The sequence below is a fragment of the Choloepus didactylus genome, chromosome 6 (genome assembly GCF_015220235.1).
Source record: "Choloepus didactylus isolate mChoDid1 chromosome 6, mChoDid1.pri, whole genome shotgun sequence".
NCBI lineage: Eukaryota > Metazoa > Chordata > Mammalia > Pilosa > Megalonychidae > Choloepus > Choloepus didactylus.
In genome coordinates this window covers 32728360-32749103 of record NC_051312.1, presented here as the reverse complement: position 1 = coordinate 32749103, position 20744 = coordinate 32728360, and the positions used below count along the sequence as shown (strand labels likewise).

The window sequence follows — 20744 nt, the reverse complement described above, 5'->3', positions numbered from 1 at the left end:
GAATACACAGATATAGTTTATAAAAATAAGATTACAGAGTACTTGCTTTTTTTGAACATTTTTTAAAAAGTCATTTAAAACACTTCTTAGGACAAGGGAATTTCTTCACAGAGGGAGTGGATATGTTGTACCTTTAATAACAAATGGCTACTCTTGACACCTTGGCAAGACTTTACCAGTACTTTTACTGCTTTGAGTCTCTTCTAAATTAAATAAAGCCTAAATTGCCAGGAATTAGAAGACTTGAGTGGGCCAGTACTACATTAAGCATTTGTCAAAAAACAGCTTCTGAGATCAAAAAAAAAAAGAAGGAAAAAGTAATGGTTTCACTTACAGCAGGGGAAACCACGTGATGCTGACTAACCAAACTCTTAACTTAAGGACTTCTTTATTGCTATAACCTTTGAAGTAAGTGAAGTATAAATTATGTGTGCAATTAAGTCAAGGGGCTCAAATAATTTTGTGTGGAGGGCTCCTTTCAGTGACTTAATGACTAGTTAGAAAAATCAGATTTATGGAATATGGAGGGGGGAAGTGACTAGAAACCTCTATAAAATACTGCACAAGTCAAATAGGCCGGGTGTCATAGAGGCTGTCCTGTCAGCATTACATCCCTGAAGAAATAAAATTCTTAATGATCACAGGAAGAAAGATGTGAATCTAAGATTAACTATCTGGGATCCCTTACAGAGAAGTTTTTTTGTAATGTCCAAAATGCCTTGAGTGAAATTCTGATAACTCCTTTGCTGAAGACATTAGTTTCTTCCAAAAGTGACTTTAGCATAGGATAATTTCATACAAAAGGAAGCAAAGGAAAATGACTTGCTCTCAAGCCTTGAGGTAAAAACTTAACATCTGATTTCTGATTTTCTCCTCTTTAGAGAGATCATGTACTTCTAAGAGCAGATAAATACTGAATGAAAAACAAGTATCCAAGAGCTATGAAAGTAAGAAAATTGATATATTTTTAAAAGTACTAGTAAGTAAGGACGGCTATCCATAAATACACATTAAATTAATCTTAATCTATGTGGCACCAGAAAGGAGTTTTTATCAAAATAATTGGAAAGAAACTACTTACTTCCCTGCTACATGGGCATTTTCAACATAAACAAGTGAAGCTTCCAATCCTTTCAACTGAACCACTGCATTGGAATCAGTCACAAATTTTTTGATCAATCCTAAAAATTTGGACCATTCTGGGCTCTTTTCATCTTTTATTTTCTGGAAGATCTTCAGGGCTTCTTCATAACCACTTAACCTTGCTTTCCACAGCTAAAAGAAAAATAATTTTTGAAATGAAATATCATTACATTTTAATGTAATATATTATTATCTACTCAATTTTTTTGGGGGGGGCAGGGAGGTAAAAATGACTATCATACTGGGTAATTTGAACAAAGGATCCCATGATTGGAAACCAAAAAAGAAGTTTAAGAAATTCAGTTTTCAGAAAAGATTAGCTAATAAACATTTCCTTATTAAGTGTTTAATATTTACAACACCCTGCCAAAACCATCTAAAATTTATAAAAGGCCTTGATAAAAGAAACTCACTTTGTATCCAAGCATTAGTTCTTACTTCTGTTTAATATGGTATTAAAGATGTAAAAATTCAAACACGGAGAAATCACCCTGCTGAAACTGCCTAATCTTCAAAGTATCTTGTTTTTTAGCTGTATTGGTATAACAATTAGACAGCCTTATACTATACTATAAAATTTTTTAATCAATAATTTTTTGTCTTAGTAAATCTCACACCCATTTATTGAGCTATTCTGTTTTCATTAATTTATTCAACAGATATTTAATATATATAAACATAGTCTTGGCCCTTGTGGAACTTACATTCTAGTAGTAGAGAAGGACATTAACAATCATACAAATAAAATCAAAAGTAACAAAGTGATAAGTGCTACAAGAGAGAAGGGATTTGGTGCTATGAAACTGCATAATAGGAGGTCTATTCTGATTAAGTTAAGAAAAGGTTTCCCTGAGAAAGTGGTGATTGAGCTGAACTCTGAAGGATAAGTAGGAATTAACCAGGAAAGGGTAGAAAAGGGGGAGAAAGAAGATTACAGGAGAGGAAACAGTATATGCAAAGGCCCTATGGCATCAGGGAACAAGGTATTTCCCATTCCTATATAGAGAGAGTATGGTATGAAATGAGCTGGAGAGGACTAGTAAAGGCAAGACCACACCAGACTGTGAAGGCCAAATTAAACATTTCACTCCTTATTCTAAGAGCAATGGAAAGACAATGAAATGTTTTCTGGATGATAAGTGAGAGGTTAGTATGTGTGATTATCAAATTTGCATTTTGAAAAGATCAGTATTACATTGTGTTGAACATGCAGGATCCTGTGTGTTTGACACTGATAGATTTTTCACCTCAACATATTAGATCAAAGACAGATAAGGATCAACATCTGATTGAAAAACAGGAGAAATAATTTATATATTATTTAATAAATGAAATAATTGGGGAATGTACTATGTTCATAAAAAAAAAACTTTTCTTTCTTAGGAAAAAAGCTGCCCAATCCACTACAGAGTGCCTTTAAGTTCTTCCAAAGAAGGCACTTCACATTCTGCAGCATTAGAGTGAAGTATAATATAAATTAGCATCACAAGTTGTACATTTAATTAACAATTTAAATCAGATGTAATGTCTCCATTCTTACAATTTCAAAGACATAATAAGTGCAACAGCAGGAACACGAATGGAAAAAAAAACCCCCACCAACTTCTACTGGATTAAAGAGTTCTTAGTACATAATAACTGATCAAAAATTGGGAAGTCTTCAAGAAATTTATCTAATTCATCTGCCCCTTTCTGTGAGAAAAGACAATATCTACAAAAAAAGGCATTACAAATAGCTATCATTCTAAACAGGTTCCAAAATGTTTTGTTAAAATTTAATATTCTACATACTAACAATTTCAGTAACAATAAATTAAAATGAACCAGGTCACAGTTAATCTGGCCTTATATGACGATATAAACTGATTTTTATTGATACAGTATTTGACCTCCACTAACTTATTATACAAGGTCCAAGAGTGGCTCTATTGAGGATATAGGGACCTGAGCTCCAAATTTCTACTTTACTATATAGAACTGAATGCATACAACTATGTGGATTAATATATCTATTGTGTATTTTTAGCAATCATCAACCATAAATCTTGTATAATCAGATTCAAAACAAACTTTAAACAGCTGCCAACAACCTAAGAGGGTCAATCTGAGAACCCTCTTTATTAATTTATTAAATAAAATAAATTTACAAGAGGGGGCATGGAGTTCTACAATCTACTAAATGACAGTTATTTGTTGTTTTAAGAATTATTAAAAATGAAAGAAACTTAAGAGGTATAGTTGAGGACAAACAGGATAATTTGAAAAAATAACCAATAAATAATGATAAAATATATATAAGTTGTTTCTCCTTAGTTTTAAATAAAATAAGCCAGAATAAAAAGACTGGTAGCTTCTGGTGGTAGATATTGGAATACATATTAAACAGATTGGAGCACCTAAAAAATGCTGGAGTTCTATGGCAGAATTCAGAAATATATTTCTAAATAAAAGTTTCTATACAATGAAATATTACTAAATACTTAGTTACCCTGAGCATACTGTACATATACAATAGGAGATTACAAAATTAGCCAGTTAGTAACACTTTACAGGTACGACTTGCTTTCACTTCACTCATGTATCTTCTTTGAATTCTTCTCAGAGATTCAAAAAATTTTTTTATTGAGCTAGAAAAGCCCATTTTTAATGAGATAAAATGACAAATATCTAACAAGGCACTAGCGTTTCTGCAACTAGTAACGTTTCCACATGCTCCTAAGTAAGTCAACAGTATAAGTGCTGACAAAAAAAGCCGATGACACTGAAATTTGAGTTCCAGAAAATTCTCACCTTGTGTTCACATTTCTGATCAACTGGCAGTTTCATCCACTCACTGTCATCTCCCATTGTGCTTCCAGTTTCTTCTTAGAATTAAGAGTAATTCCTGGCCAGATAAAAATAGAAACCTATTCACTCTAGCAATCACAGTCTCTCAAGACAAAATGACTTTTCTGAGATTCTCATTTTATCATACACAGTACCAACAAGTATAAAAAGCCGCTTTTTTTATCAGACCCCATTTAATTCTATTAGTAGAACATTTTAAAAAAGTCAATCAAAAAATCTAAATCAACTTAGAAAGGATGGACACAATCGCTTAAAAAAAAAAAAAAAAAAAAAGATGCTTATATATTTTCCCAAATGGGAACTTCTTAGATATATGACAAAACTAGAATTAAACTGAAAAGCTTCAATTTCCTTATAGGATACAATCAATATAGAAAATCTCAATGCTACCCAGTTCTTCACTTAAACCTGATTCTAGTCAAAATGTTTATATAAACCAGTAAAAAATCAAATTGCTGATGAATGATTCCCATATATTCTTTATACTAAACCATTTATTAGTAAAGTTTATGGTTAACATTCCTTTAGCAACCTTACACTCTACGCCATTCATTTAGATAACACCTTTTTTTTTCTGATTATAAAGGTAATGTAATGTTAACTGCATTACATAGAAACTATAGAAAATACATAAGGATTAAAACACAATTTCATCATCCGCTGGTAATCATGACGAATACTCAAGTGTGTGTCGTTCCAGACTTTTTTCAAGGCACATGCAGTGTATAAATTATAGTAAAAAGATGGGCATAATCCTATTTCATAATCTTTCTCTTATATAATCACCAAGTATTTCCCTGTATTTGAGAACATGATGTTTAAAGGCTGCCTAGCACTTCATTTTATGAATGTACCATAATTGCCAATCCTACCGTTAAGATATTTAAGATGTTTTCCAATTTTTCAGTATCATAAATAACATGTTAAGACCTCCACATAGTAGAGTTCCTGCTTCTCTCTCCATCCCAAGTCCTAGCCTGACATAAAATATATTTTCAAAGAATATTTGTTGAATGAATAAATTACTATGAATCAGGCACTGTGCAAAGTACTTTTTAAACTTGTTAACGTACTAACAGCTACATGAAAGACAAATATTCTCACCATTTTCACTCCAGGCTCAGATTTAAGAAACTTGCCAAAACAGAACAAATAGGCAGTGAAATCAAACTAGGATTTGAAGTCTACATACCTCTTATATTATATCTTGTTTCTTCCCATCAAAATGAGAGAACTATTCCCAGGGAAAGTTATATATTCAAATATTAAGACTGAATTCTAGAAATGTATTAGAATAAATGAAACTTTCATTAAGACTTCTCTCCAAAATCCCTAGGACCCCTGTGAAACAACAGCTGTATGTTTTAGTGTGAAAGTCAAACTTTAATAGGAAATCAGCAGGAACTCAAATACAGCAATGATGGGAGTTAAAACAGTATTGCAGACAAGGCAGCTCTGGCTAATTGGAACCAATCGTTAGGAAAGCGCCATTTTGGGAGCTGGTGGCGCCATTTTGGGAGCTCTGACTGCGTGTGACTGGAAAGGCATAAGGCGCATTGGACTGAGGCAGGGACGTAACTGGAGAAAATTGAGAACGTGGTTGAGGATTTGGCTCTGAAAGACCAGGCGCATAAGGAGGTGGCCGAAACGGAGGAAGGGAATGATCCTCCACAGAAAAGCTTTTGAATATCAGGGGCCAGAGAATGGACTTTTAGGATTTCATTAATTAGATTCCACGAGTTACTTCGCGGCGATCCCTGGTGCGAAAGAGTGTGGAGAAGTGAGGTTTATAAATATAACAACCAAGAAGAGAAGATGACACGGGACCTCAGTAAGAATGAGCAGCTTGTCTACATCTTCAGGCCTCTAGTGAGCAGCAAGAATGGCTTTCAGGATGTTGCAACTCTGTCTGCTTCCACCAGAGATCATAATTGGGCTATGGATTTTTGCAACAGAAAAGTCTTCCTATAATAGACTGAGACTGACAAAAAGTTTATTTAAATTAATGCCAAAAGAATCTCAGAACTGTAGAAGCTATGCACATGAATATACTTAAGTATAAAGTATCTTCTTTCTTTTTTAAAAACTTAATTTCTGTTATACTGCTCTTTAGAGTTTCTAAAATACAGCTTGTTTCTGGGGCTTGTTCTGCATACTGGTTTTCTGCCCAATGACATGATGTGTACTTTGGGGAATTCAAGAAGCCAATTGAGGTGAGTAGAGGTGATTTATAAATTGAAACCAAATGATAGCAGAAGATGTGAACTAAAGCTATTTCTTGATCAGTGAAGAGCTAATTGGGCACATTTCAGAGCAGGTCTCTGAAGACACAGCTCATGAACCCTGTCTTTCTGATGCTGTGCTCATTATGGACACTCAATAGCGGACTGGCTAATTGCTAGGGAAATCCCCATAAAGATGGACTTTATATGACACTGCAGATTTACCTCAGGAAGGAAAGAGAAAAGAAGGCAAAGGGAATGAGAAATTCCAGGCAACTAGCTGTTTATAAATTCCTATTTGCTTTATCAAATTTATCTGAAATGGAAGAGCTTATCTCTAAAGTCTGCCCTTCTTCACAAAATCTCAAGGGACATTTGTCATCCTCTGACATAACTGAGTTACCAGGTCATATTTGTTATTTGGCTATTGTGAGAATAAATTTAGGGAGGCTGACAGTTCTTTTCCTTCACCTTATCACAGAGTTCTTTGGTCCTGTGTCTGCTATTTGATAGGGGCGACTGAATACAACACCCTTGTCCCATGTACTTCTGGAACAGCCCACACATGCCACTGATACTTAAACATTTTAGTGGTAATTTTAAATGAATGCATGTGTCAGTTTGATGTGTTATGTCCCCCAAAACGCTATTATCTTTGATGCAATCTTGTGTGGGCAGACATATTAGTGTTGATTAGATTTTGGAATCCTTTGGTGTTTCTATGGAGATGTGATTCAATCAACTGTGGACAAGACCTTTGGTTGGAAAATTTCCATGGAGGTGTTGCCCCACCCATTGAGGGTGGGTCTGAATTAAATTACTGGAGCACTAGATAAGCTCAGAAAGAAGGAGCAAGCTTGCTACAGCCAAGAGGGACACTTTGAAAAATGCACAAGAGATGAGAGAGGAGCTGCAGCTTACAGAGACATTTTGGAGATGGCTTTTGAAAGCAGACTTTTGCTCCAGAGAAGCTAAGAGAGGACAAATGCCCCAAGAGCAACTAAGAGTGATATTTTTGAGGAACTGCAGCCTAGAGAGGAACGTCCTGGGAGAAAGCCATTCTGAAACCAGAACTGTGGAGCAGACACCAGCCACGTGCCTTCCCAGCTAACAAAGGTTTTCCAGATGCCATTGGCCATCCTCCGGTGAAGGCACCCAATTGTTGATGCCTTACCTTGGACACTTTATGGCCTTAAGACTGTAACTGTGTAACCAAATAAACCCCCTTTTATAAAAGCCAAAAAAAAAAAAAAAAAAAAGAAACAGTATTGCATTACCTACAATGAAGATATGAAGATGTACATCTATACCACCCAGCAACTCCATTCTTGGATACACACCCTTGAAACAGATGCCAACTGCACCAGAAGGCCCATAACAAGGAAGTTCATAGCAATATTATTCACAACAGCCAAAAGCTGGAAACGATCCACAAGTTCATCGAAAGGAGAATGAATAACACAGGGTGCAGTATTATACAGCTGTGAAAATGAATGAACTATACAGCGCTCATACTTTCAGCAGTGAAAAGCTAGTCTTTTAAATTTCCAATGTATTGTGTATTGATAGACATATTTGTAAAATACAATAAAAATTAGTTACTAGATCTGTGTATTTTTAAAGTGCAGCAAGGGTAGAAAACCTCTAAGTTACCTTCCTGTCAAAAGTTTGAAGTGCAAAAAAAAAGTAATCTTTCTGTGTTTTCAAAAAGAAACACTCAATGAAAGCTTTTAAAACATTCTCCAAGCAAGAGAATGTGAACAACAATATTTCATTTTCAGTTTCTTGTGAGTACATTGGAATACTTTGTCTTTTTTCCTGTTTTATTCTTTTAGAAACATGAATAAAAAGGCTCTGCTTATATAAAATTTAGAAATGGCTCTTTGACTTTATAGCCTGGGTTTTAAATACTTGTTTTGATTTTGTTTCTTTCCATTCAAAGGAAAGGCTTGCTTCATACCAACATTTTCCCAGTCACTGAAATAAGGAATGCAATGTATATACATGTGACAGTAGGACTCTTGATCTTTGTGCTTACCTTTCTCCACTAATTTTACCCACAATTATTTTAATTTGAAAATTAATTTTAAAATTTAATGTATATTACATGTAAGAATATATATGCAGCAATATAAGAGCTATGAAGCAGTACAATAAATTCCACATTATCAACCCATCACCCCAATCTCTAGAACACTACCAATACCATCACTGCATCTGTATGTTTCTTTCCTACCTCATCCTTCTTCCCATAGAAGTAAGTATTTTCCTGAAGTTTTAGTTTTATGCCATAGACATATATCCACATATCCCTAGCAACAAAATTAGTTGTGTTAGTGAGCTGTTTATAGTCTTCTATAACTTGCTTTTTCACTCAGTATTTTGTTTGTAAAGTTCATCCACATGGTGCAGTATAGTTCAATGCTACTCAAAGTGTGGTTCAAAGACTTGCACTAGTTCACAAACTGTTATCATTCAGAGATGAAATGAATACAGAAATTGGGTCAAGTGTTTAGAAACTTTCAATGTACCTCTTCTAACTTCTTTTATTACAGTAGACTGGAAGAACTGAAAAAAGTTCAGCATGGTTCAAGTATAAAACACAAGGAGAGTGAGACTTGCAGTGCAAAGCGAGACTAGAGAGTAAGCAAGGTCAGACCCTGGAAAGCCTTACAAGGCAATATTAAGGAATTAGAATCTACCTGAAAACAAAAAGGAGACTTAGAAGGATCATCAGTAGGAAAATTATATATGCTATTAGCCTCGAATTTCTTTGCAGATCAAAATCACAATAAGATTCCATCTCATACCCACAAGAACGACTATTATGAAACAAAGAGAAAACTGGAAGTGTTGGCAAGGATGCAGAGAAACTGTAACTCTTGTGCACTGCTGGTGGGAATGTAAAATGATGCAACCGCTGTGGAAATAGCAAAAAGTTAAACGTAGCATTACCATATGACCTGGCAATTCCACTACTTGGTATATATATAAAAGAATTGAAAAACGGAGTCAGATACTTCTAGCCAATGTTCGTAATAGCAGCATGATTCACAACAGTCAAAAGGCAGAAACAGCCCAACTGTCCATCAGAGATGAATGGATAAATAAAATATAGTGTAGTCATATAATGGAATATTATTCAGCCACAAAAAAGAATGAAGTTCTGATACATGTTACAACACAGATGGACCTTAAAATCATTATGCTAAGTGAAGACACAAAAGGACAAATATTGTATGATTCCACCTATCTGAGATATCTAGCAAAAGCAAATTCCAGAAAAGGTTAATTAGATGTTTCCAGGGTCTGGGAGGAGGTGGGAATGGGGATTTATTTCTTAATGGTTAATTGTTTGTGGTGATGAAAAAAGTTTGGGTACTGGGTGGTGGTGCTGGTAGCACAACACTGTAAATGTATTTAATGCTACTGAATCATACATTTAAAAATGGTAAAAACAGTACAAGATCAACACACAGAAATCAATTTTGTTCCTATACACAAGCAACGAACAATCTGAAGAAGAAGTTAAGAAAACAATTCCATTTACAATAGCATCTGAAAAAGTAAAATACCTAGGAATAAATGTAACCAAGGATACAAAGACTTGTATACTGAAAACTATAAAACACTGCTGAAAGAAATTAAAGAAGTCCTAAACAAATGGCAAGACATCTCATGTTCACTGACTGGAAATTAATATTTTTAATAAGTCAATTAACAATTACCCAAAACAATGTACAAATTTTTTCCAATCCCCATCAAAATTCCAGCAGCCTTTTTTTTTTTTTTTTCCAGAAATGGAAAAACTGATCCTTAGGTTTATATGGAATTGCAAGGAGCCTCAAATAGCCATAACAATATTGAAAAAGAAGAGGATTAGAGGACTGACAATTTGATGATTTCAAATTGTACTACAAAGCTACAGTAATGAAAACAGTGAGGTACTGGCATAATGATAGACAAATAGATCAATGGAGCAGAACTGAAGGTCCGGCAATAGACCAACACATCTATGGCAAAGTGATTTTTACATTGGTGTTAAGTACATGCAGTGGGGAAAGAATCGTTCCTTCAACAAATGGTGTTGGGAAAACTGGATACCCACATATAAAAGAATGACATTAGACCCCCTACCTCACACCATATAAAAATCAACTCAAAATAGATCACGGACCTAAGTATAAAAACTAAAAACTATAAAACTCTTAGAAGATAACATAGGGACAAACCTTCATGACCTGGGATTGAACAATGGACTCTTAGATATGACACCAAAAGCATGAGCAACAAAGGAGACAAAAGATAAATTTGATTTTATCAAAATTCTTTATAGACCAAAAGAAATTATTAAGAAAGTAAAAAAAGACAGCCTATACAATGGGAGAAAATAGTTGCAACTTACATATTGGATAAGGGTTTAACATCTAGAATATAAAGAACTTTAACAGAAGATGGCAGACTGGTGAGCTGTATGTTTTAGTTACTCCTCCAGGAAAGTAGGTAAAAAGCCAGGAACTGTGTGGACTGGACACCACAGAGCAATCTGTCTTTGGGCATACTTCATACAACACTCATGAAAACGTGGAACTGCTGAGATCAGCGAAATCTGTAAGTTTTTGCGGCCAGGGGACCCGCGCCCCTCCCTGCCAGGCTCAGTCCCGGGGGAGGAGGGGCTGTCAGCTCCGGGAAGGAGAAGGGAGAATTGCAGTGGCTGCTCTTTTCGGAAACTCATTCTACTGATTCAAACTCCAACCATAGATAGACTGAGACCAGACACCAGAGACTCTGAGAGCAGCCAGCCCAGCAGAGAGGAGACAGGCATAGAAAAAAAACAACACGAAAAACTCCAAAATAAAAGCAGAGGATTTTTGGAGTTCTGGTGAACACAGAAAGGGGAAGGGCGGAGATCAGGCCTTGAGGCGCATATGCAAATCCCGAAGCAAAGCTGATCTCTCTGCCCTGTGCACCTTTCCTTAATGGCCCTGGTTGCTTTGTCTATTAGCATTTCAATAACCCATTAGATCTCTGAGGAGGGCCGTTTTTTTTTTTTTTTTTTTTTTTTTTAAATCCTTTTTGCTTTTTCTAAAACAATTACTCTAAGAAGCTCAATACAGAAAGCTTCAAAGAATTGAAATTTGGGCACGTCAAGTCAAGGGCAGAACTAAGAGAGCTCTGAGACAAAAGGCAATAATCCAGTGGCTGAGAAAATTCACTAAACAACACAACTTCCCAAGAAAAGGGGGGTGTCCGCTCACAGCCACCATCCTGGTGGACAGGAAACACTCCTGCCCATCGCCAGCCCCATAGCCCAGAGCTGCCCCAGACAACCCAGTGTGACGGAAGCGCTTCAAATAACAGGCACACACCACAAAACTGGGCGTGGACATTAGCCTTCCCTGCAACCTCAGCTGAATGTCCCAGAGCTGGGAAGGGGGAGCAGTGTGAATTAACAGAGCCCCATTCAGCCATCATTTGAGCAGACTGGGAGCCTCCCAACACAGCCCAGCAGCCCAGAACTGCCCTGGGGGGACGGCACTCACCTGTGACATAGCACAGACATCCCTCAACAGAGGACCCGGGGTGCACAGCCTGGAAGAGGGGCCCACTTGCAAGTCTCAGGAGCCATACGCCAATACCAAAGACTTGTGGGTCAGTGGCAGAGACAAACTGTGGCAGGACTGAACTGAAGGATTAGACTATTGCAGCAGCTTTAAAACTCTAGGATCATCAGGGAGATTTGATTGTTAGGGCCACCCCCCCTCCCCGACTGCCCAGAAACATGCCCCACATACAGGGCAGGCAACACCAACTACACACGCAAGCTTGGTACACCAATTGGGCCCCACAAGACTCACTCCCCCACTCACCAAAAAGGCTAAGCAGGGGAGATCTGGCTTGTGGAGAACAGGTGGCTCGTGGACGCCACCTGCTGGTTAGTTAGAGAAAGTGTACTCCACGAAGCTGTAGATCTGATAACTTAGAGATAAGGACTTCAACTGGTCTACAAACCCTAAAAGAACCCTATCAAGTTCAGCAAATGCCACGAGGCCAAAAACAACAGAAAATTATAAAGCATATGAAAAAACCAGACGATATGGATAACCCAAGCCCAAGCACCCAAATCAAAAGACCAGAAGAGACACAGCACCTAGAGCAGCTACTCAAAGAACTAAAGATGAACAATGAGACCATAGTACGGGATATGAAGGAAATCAAGAAGACCCTAGAAGAGCATAAAGAAGACATTGCAAGACTAAATAAAAAAATGGATGATCTTATGGAAATTAAAGAAACTGTTGACCAAATTAAAAAGATTCTGGACACTAATAGTACAAGACTAGAGGAAGTTGAACAACGAATCAGTGACCTGGAAGATGACAGAATGGAAAATGAAAGCATAAAAGAAAGAATGGGGAAAAAAATTGAAAAACTCGAAATGGACCTCAGGGATATGATAGATAATATGAAACGTCCGAATATAAGACTCATTGGTGTCCCAGAAGGGGAAGAAAAGGGTAAAGGTCTAGGAAGAGCATTCAAAGAAATTGTTGGGGAAAACTTCCCAAATCTTCTAAACAACATAAATACACAAATCATAAATGCTCAGCGAACTCCAAATAGAATAAATCCAAAAAAACCCACTCCGAGACATATACTGATCACACTGTCAAACACAGAAGAGAAGGAGCAAGTTCTGAAAGCAGCAAGAGAAAAGCAATTCACCACATACAAAGGAAACAGCATAAGACTAAGTAGTGACTACTCAGCAGCCACCATGGAGGCAAGAAGGCAGGGGCACGATATATTTAAAATTCTGAGTGAGAGGAATTTCCAGCCAAGAATACTTTATCCAGCAAAGCTCTCCTTCAAATTTGAGGGAGAGCTTAAATTTTTCACAGGCAAAGAAATGCTGAGAGAATTTGCTAACAAGAGACCTGCCCTACTGGAGATACTAAAGGGAGCCCTACAGACAGAGAAACAAAGACAGGACAGAGAGACTTGGAGAAAGGTTCAGTACTAAAGAGATTCGGTATGGGTACAATAAAGGATATTAATAGAGAGAGGGAAAAATATGGCAAACATAATCCAAAGGATAAGATGGCCGATTCAAGAAATGCCTTCACGGTTTTAACGTTGAATGTAAATGGATTAAACTCCCCAATTAAAAGATATAGATTCGCAGAATGGATCAAAAATAATGAACCATCAATATGTTGCATACAAGAGACTCATCTTAGACACAGGGACACAAAGAAACTGAAACTGAAAGGATGGAAAAAAATATTTCATGCAAGCTACAGCCAAAAGAAAGCAGGTGTAGCAATATTAATCTCAGATAAAATAGACTTCAAATGCAGGGATGTTTTGAGAGACAAAGAAGGCCACTACATACTAATAAAAGGGGCAATTCAGCAAGAAGAAATAACAATCGTAAATGTCTATGCACCCAATCAAGGTGCCACAAAATACATGAGAGAAACATTGGCAAAACTAAAGGAAGCAATTGATGTTTCCACAATAACTGTGGCAGACTTCAACACATCACTCTCTCCTATAGATAGATCAACCAGACAGAAGACCAATAAGGAAATTGAAAACCTAAACAATCTGATAAATGAATTAGATTTAACAGACATCTACAGGACATTACATCCCAAATCACCAGGATACACATACTTTTCTAGTGCTCACGGAACTTTCTCCAGAATAGATCATATGCTGGGACATAAAACAAGGCTCAATAAATTTAAAAAGATTGAAATTATTCAAAGCACATTCTCTGACCACAATGGAATACAATTAGAAGTCAATAACCATCAGAGACTTAGAAAATTCACAAATACCTGGAGGTTAAACAACGCACTCCTAAACAATCAGTGGGTTAAAGAAGAAATAGCAAGAGAAATTGCTAAATATATAGAGACGAATGAAAATGAGAACACAACATACCAAAACCTATGGGATGCAGCAAAAGCAGTGCTAAGGCGGAAATTTATAGCACTAAACGCATATATTAAAAAGGAAGAAAGAGCCAAAATCAAAGAACTAATGGATCAACTGAAGAAGCTAGAAAATGAACAGCAAACCAATCCTAAACCAAGTACAAGAAAAGAAATAACAAGGATTAAAGCAGAAATAAATGACATAGAGAACAAAAAAACAATAGAGAGGATAAATATCACCAAAAGTTGGTTCTTTGAGAAGATCAACAAGATTGACAAGCCCCTAGCTAGACTGACAAAATCAAAAAGAGAGAAGACCCATATAAACAAAATAATGAATGAAAAAGGTGACATAACTGCAGATCCTGAAGAAATTAAAAAAATTATAAGAGGATATTATGAACAACTGTATGGCAACAAACTGGATAATGTAGAAGAAATGGACAATTTCCTGGAAACATATGAACAACCTAGACTGACCAGAGAAGAAATAGAAGACCTCAACCAACCCATCACAAGCAAAGAGATCCAATCAGTCATCAAAAATCTTCCCACAAATAAATGCCCAGGGCCAGATGGCTTCACAGGGGAATTCTACCAAACTTTCCAGAAAGAACTGACACCAATCTTACTCAAACTCTTTCAAAACATTGAAAAAAATGGAACACTACCTAACTCATTTTATGAAGCTAACATCAATCTAATACCAAAACCAGGCAAAGATGCTACAAAAAAGGAAAACTACCGGCCAATCTCCCTAATGAATATAGATGCAAAAATCCTCAACAAAATACTTGCAAATCGAATCCAAAGACACATTAAAAAAATCATACACCATGACCAAGTGGGGTTCATTCCAGGCATGCAAGGATGGTTCAACATAAGAAAAACAATCAATGTATTACAACACATTAAAAACTCGAAAGGGAAAAATCAATTGATCATCTCAATAGATGCTGAAAAAGCATTTGACAAAATCCAACATCCCTTTTTGATAAAAACACTTCAAAAGGTAGGAATTGAAGGAAACTTCCTCAACATGATAAAGAGCATATATGAAAAAACCCACAGCCAGCACAGTACTCAATGGTGAGAGACTGAAAGCCTTCCCTCTAAGATCAGGAACAAGACAAGGATGCCCGCTGTCACCACTGTTATTCAACATTGTGCTGGAAGTGCTAGCCAGGGCAATCCGGCAAGACAAAGAAATAAAAGGCATCCAAATTGGAAAAGAAGAAGTAAAACTGTCATTGTTTGCAGATGATATGATCTTATATCTAGAAAACCCTGAGAAATCAATGATACACCTACTAGAGCTAATAAACAAATTTAGCAAAGTAGCGGGATACAAGATTAATGCACATAAGTCAGTAATGTTTCTATATGCTAGAAATGAACAAACTGAAGAGACACTCAAGAAAAAGATACCATTTTCAATAGCAACTAAAAAAATCAAGTACCTAGGAATAAACTTAACCAAAGATGTAGAAGACCTATACAAAGAAAACTACATAACTCTACTAAAAGAAATAGAAGGGGACCTTAAAAGATGGAAAAATATTCCATGTTCATGGATAGGAAGGCTAAATGTCATTAAGATGTCAATTCTACCCAAACTCATCTACAGATTCAATGCAATCCCAATCAAAATTCCAACAACCTACTTTGCAGACTTGGAAAAGCTAGTTATCAAATTTATTTGGAAAGGGAAGATGCCTCGAATTGCTAAAGACACTCTAAAAAAGAAAAACGAAGTGGGAGGACTTACACTCCCTGACTTTGAAGCTTATTATAAAGCCACAGTTACCAAAACAGCATGGTACTGGCACAAAGATAGACATATAGATCAATGGAATCGAATTGAGAATTCAGAGATAGACCCTCAGATCTATGGCCGACTGATCTTTGATAAGGCCCCCAAAGTCACCGAACTGAGCCATAATGGTCTTTTCAACAAATGGGGCTGGGAGAGTTGGATATCCATATCCAAAAGAATGAAAGAGGACCCCTACCTCACCCCCTACACAAAAATTAACTCAAAATGGACCAAAGATCTCAATATAAAAGAAAGTACCATAAAACTCCTAGAAGATAATGTAGGAAAACATCTTCAAGACCTTGTATTAGGAGGCCACTTCCTAGACTTTACACCCAAAGCACAAGCAACAAAAGAGAAAATAGATAAATGGGAACTCCTCAAGCTTAGAAGTTTCTGCACCTCAAAGGAATTTCTCAAAAAGGTGAAGAGGCAGCCAACTCAATGGGAAAAAATTTTTGGAAACCATGTATCTGACAAAAGACTGATATCTTGCATATACAAAGAAATCCTACAACTCAATGACAATAGTACAGACAGCCCAATTATAAAATGGGCAAAAGATATGAAAAGACAGTTCTCTGAAGAGGAAATACAAATGGCCAAGAAACACATGAAAAAAAGTTCAGCTTCACTAGCTATTAGAGAGATGCAAATTAAGACCACAATGAGATACCATCTAACACCAGTTAGAATGGCTGCCATTAAACAAACAGGAAACTACAAATGCTGGAGGGGATGTGGAGAAACTGGAACTCTTATTCATTGTTGGTGGGACTGTATAATGGTTCAGCCACTCTGGAAGTCAGTCTGGCAGTTCCTTAGAAAACTAGATATAGAGCTACCATTCGATCCAGCGATTGCACTTCTCGGTATATACCCGGAAGATCGGAAAGCAGTGACACGAACAGATATCTGCACGCCAATGTTCATAGCAGCATTATTCACAATTGCCAAGAGATGGAAACAACCCAAATGTCCTTCAACAGATGAGTGGATAAATAAAATGTGGTATATACACACGATGGAATACTACGCGGCAGTAAGAAGGAACGATCTCGTGAAACATATGACAACATGGATGAACCTTGAAGACATAATGCTGAGCGAAATAAGCCAGGCACAAAAAGAGAAATATTATATGCTACCACTAATGTGAACTTTGAAAAATGTAAAACAAATGGTTTATAATGTAGAATGTAGGGGAACTAGCAGTAGAGAGCAATTAAGGAAGGGGGAACAATAATCCAAGAAGAACAGATAAGCTATTTAACGTTCTGGGGATGCCCAGAAATGACTATGGTCTGTTAAATTCTGATGGATGTAGTAGGAACAAGTTCACAGAAATGTTGCTATATTAGGTAACTTTCTTGGGATAAAGTAGGAATATGTTGGAAGTTAAGCAGTTATCTTAGGTTAGTTGTCTTTTTCTTACTCCCTTGTTATGGTCTCTTTGAAATGTTCTTTTATTGTATGTTTGTTTTCTTTTTAACTTTTTTTTTTCATACAGTTGATTTAAAAAAGAAGGGAAAGTTAAAAAAAAAAAAAAAAAGAAAAACAAGGAAAAAAAAAAAGATGTAGTGCCCCCTTGAGGAGCCTGTGGAGAGTGCAGGGGTATTCGCCTAACCCACCTCCATGGTTTCTAACATGACCACAGACATAGGGGACAGGTGGTTGGATGGGTTGAGCCCTCTACCATAAGTTTTACCCTTGGGAAGATGGTTGCTGCAAAGGAGAGGCTAGGCCTCCCTATATTTGTGCCTAAGAGTCTCCTCCTGAATGCCTCTTTGTTGCTCAGATGTGGCCCTCTCTCTCTGGCTAAGCCAACTTGAAAGGTGAAATCACTGCCCTCCCCACTACGTGGGATCAGACACCCAGGGGAGTGAATCTCCCTGGCAACGTGGAATATGACTCCCGGGGAGGAATGTAGACCTGGCATCGTGGGACGGAGAACATCTTCTTGACCAAAAGGGGGATGTGAAAGGAAATGAAATAAGCTTCAGTGGCAGAGAGATTCCAAAAGGAGCCGAGAGGTCACTCTGGTAGGCACTCTTACGCACACTTTAGACAACCCTTTTTAGGTTCTAAAGAATTGGGGTAGCTGGTGGTGGATACCTGAAGCTATCAAACTGCAACCCAGAACCCATGAATCTCGAAGACAGTTGTATAAAAATGTAGCTTATGAGGGGTGACAATGGGATTGGGAAAGCCATAAGGACCACACTCCACTCTGTCTAGTTTATGGATGGATGAGTAGAAAAATAGGGGAAGGAAACAAACAGACAAAGGTACCCAGTGTTCTTTTTTACTTCAATTGCTCTTTTTCACTCTAATTATTATTCTTGTTATTTTTGTGTGTGTGCTAATGAAGGTGTCAGGATTGATTTAGGTGATGAATGTACAACTATGTAATGGTACTGTAAACAATCGAAAGTACGATTTGTTTTGTATGACTGCCTGGTATGTGAATATATCTCAATAAAATGATGATAAAAAAATGGAATTAACATCATTTACCTCTCATTTTGTCTTAAAAGTCTACAAAATGCTGATGTTCACACAAACATTGAGGACTGATGGCTTGGTATACCAGGCCCTCTATCTTGGTACTTGCCCTTATGGAACCTGTTACTACAAAGTAGAGGCTAAAACTGCTTATAATTGTGCCTAAGAGTCTTCCCCTGAGTACCTCTTTGTTGCTCAGATGTGGCCTCTCTCTAGGTCACCCAACTCGGCAGGTGAACTCACTGCCCTCCCCCCTACGTGGGACCTGACTCCCAGGGGTGTAAATCTCCCTGGCAACGCAGGATATGCCTCCCGGGGATGAATTTGGACCCGGCATCATGGGATTGAGAACATGTTCTTCACCAAAAGGGGGATATGAAATGAAACAAAATAAAGTTTCAGTGGCTGAGAGATTCCAAATGGAACCGAGAGGTCACATTTTCATAATCACATTTCATAATGATATGGAAATGATTTTTATTGGTGACAAAGCCACAAGTTTTTCTATTATTATAGTGACTTATTTCCTACATTCTAACTGAAGGAAATGCTAAATTTTAGTCAGAGATTAGTGAAAATAAAGACGTAATTATTTTCCCATCCAAGTTCAGACCCTCTGAATTCTAATCCCAAATTAAATCCCATCTATTCTCTTTCAAATCCTACGATCAAATGAAAGCTCCTTTCTTTCAAAGACTTTATAGCACTGTTTACAATATTCCCAAAGTTCCTCTTAAAATAACAATAACTACCAACCCCAAATTTTAATAGGACTTTATTAGAAATATTTTCACAATCATTCTCTTACTTGAGACTTGAGTGAGGAAGACATTTAATCACTTCTATATATTTCATAATAGAAGTACAAGCACATTGTTATACTTACTGCCTAATTCTGGTTTCTTTTCTCTCTTTTTTTCTTTTTTGGTATTATTCTTACTTATATGGCTCTTCCCTACAGATGATAAGATTCTTTTGAGCAAGGTCTTTGTCTTATTCATCTCTGAATCTTCAAAAGGCTCAGGATATGGGGTGGGAAATGGGATAAACCATGTATCATTATCCTGTTTTTACATATGGGGAAATAGAGATTCAGTGAGGTTAAGTGTCTTGCCCAAGGTCACTTAAGTAGGGGAGACTGGACTAGAAGAGGTTTCTTAATTCCTAGTTTGGTGAGATTCCTACAATTTATCTACATATGGCTTCTAGATATCCATATCAAAAAATATTCACACATTACAAATAAGATTTATTTTGGTGATTACCTACCTCACTAAAATGTTGTGAAAAGAAAATGAGATAATATGTGAAAAGCAAGTTTATTTGCTCCAAAGGACATGGTAATTTAGAGAAATTTAAAATAAAGTTAACTGGGAAGGGGAAACCTAACCTCATCAGCAGCTACCTAATAATCAAGCCTAATTACCGTATTGGGACTTAAAACACTGTTTATCTGCTCCTGGATAAGAGAAGAATAACCACAATTTTAATTGTAATCTGGGGTTATCCATACAGTCCAACCCGTCCCCTTGGCAACCTTCATTCCATTGAGAGTTGAGTCTACCCGTTGAAAAGGAAAACCTTTCCTTGAGATTACAAGAGACTGAAGGGTGGCAGACTGTGCTCTCTATGATGCATATTAGATCTAAATTTCTGGTTATAACTCTCTCAAACTTTTTTTTTTAATAATAAAATGGCTACTTGTTTGGAAGCTAAACTCTGCCTCTATACACAAATTTTAAAAAACAATTATCACAAAGTAATGTAAAGGGTTTGGGAACGTCCAGAATATGCTTGGGAAGTACTGAAGTAACCTTAGAGTCAGCATAAAATGGAATACATGTAGAATTAAAACTTCACAATTTCATGAAACATCATTCAAGTTAAAGGCCTGAACGATCTCTTTCAAGAAATGTAGTAATGTTTTCAATATGCATAGCAAATTAAAACTAAACTAACATTCATAATAGCCAAAAAGTGAAAACAACCCAAATGTCCATCAACTGATGGATAACTAAAATGTGGTATAACCATATATGGAATATTAATCAGCAATAAAAACCAAATGAAGTATCAATATATGCTACAATACAGATGAACCTTGCAAATATTTTAAGTGAAAGAAGCCAGACACAAAGGATCACATACTGCCTAATTCCATTTATATGAAATGCCCAGGAGAGGCAGATCTACAGAGGAAGAAGTACATTAGTGGTCATCTAGGGCTGGGGAGGTTGGGGGATTGGGAATGATGGCTAAGGGGAA

The 20744-nt window shown here is 36.8% G+C and overlaps 1 protein-coding gene across 1 annotated transcript in view; it reads right to left on the bottom strand.

Annotated features, from left to right (window-relative positions):
- The window catches only part of CKAP5 (cytoskeleton associated protein 5), a 138362-nt gene that overhangs the window by 89770 nt on the left and 27848 nt on the right, over positions 1-20744 (bottom strand). Inside the window, exons 2-3 of the mRNA XM_037838906.1 lie at positions 3934-4027; positions 1082-1275 (exon numbers count right to left, since the gene is read on the bottom strand). Coding sequence (XP_037694834.1) covers positions 1082-1275; positions 3934-3990 — 251 coding nt within the window. The 5' untranslated portion in view covers positions 3991-4027. The remainder of the gene's footprint in view (positions 1-1081; positions 1276-3933; positions 4028-20744) is intronic.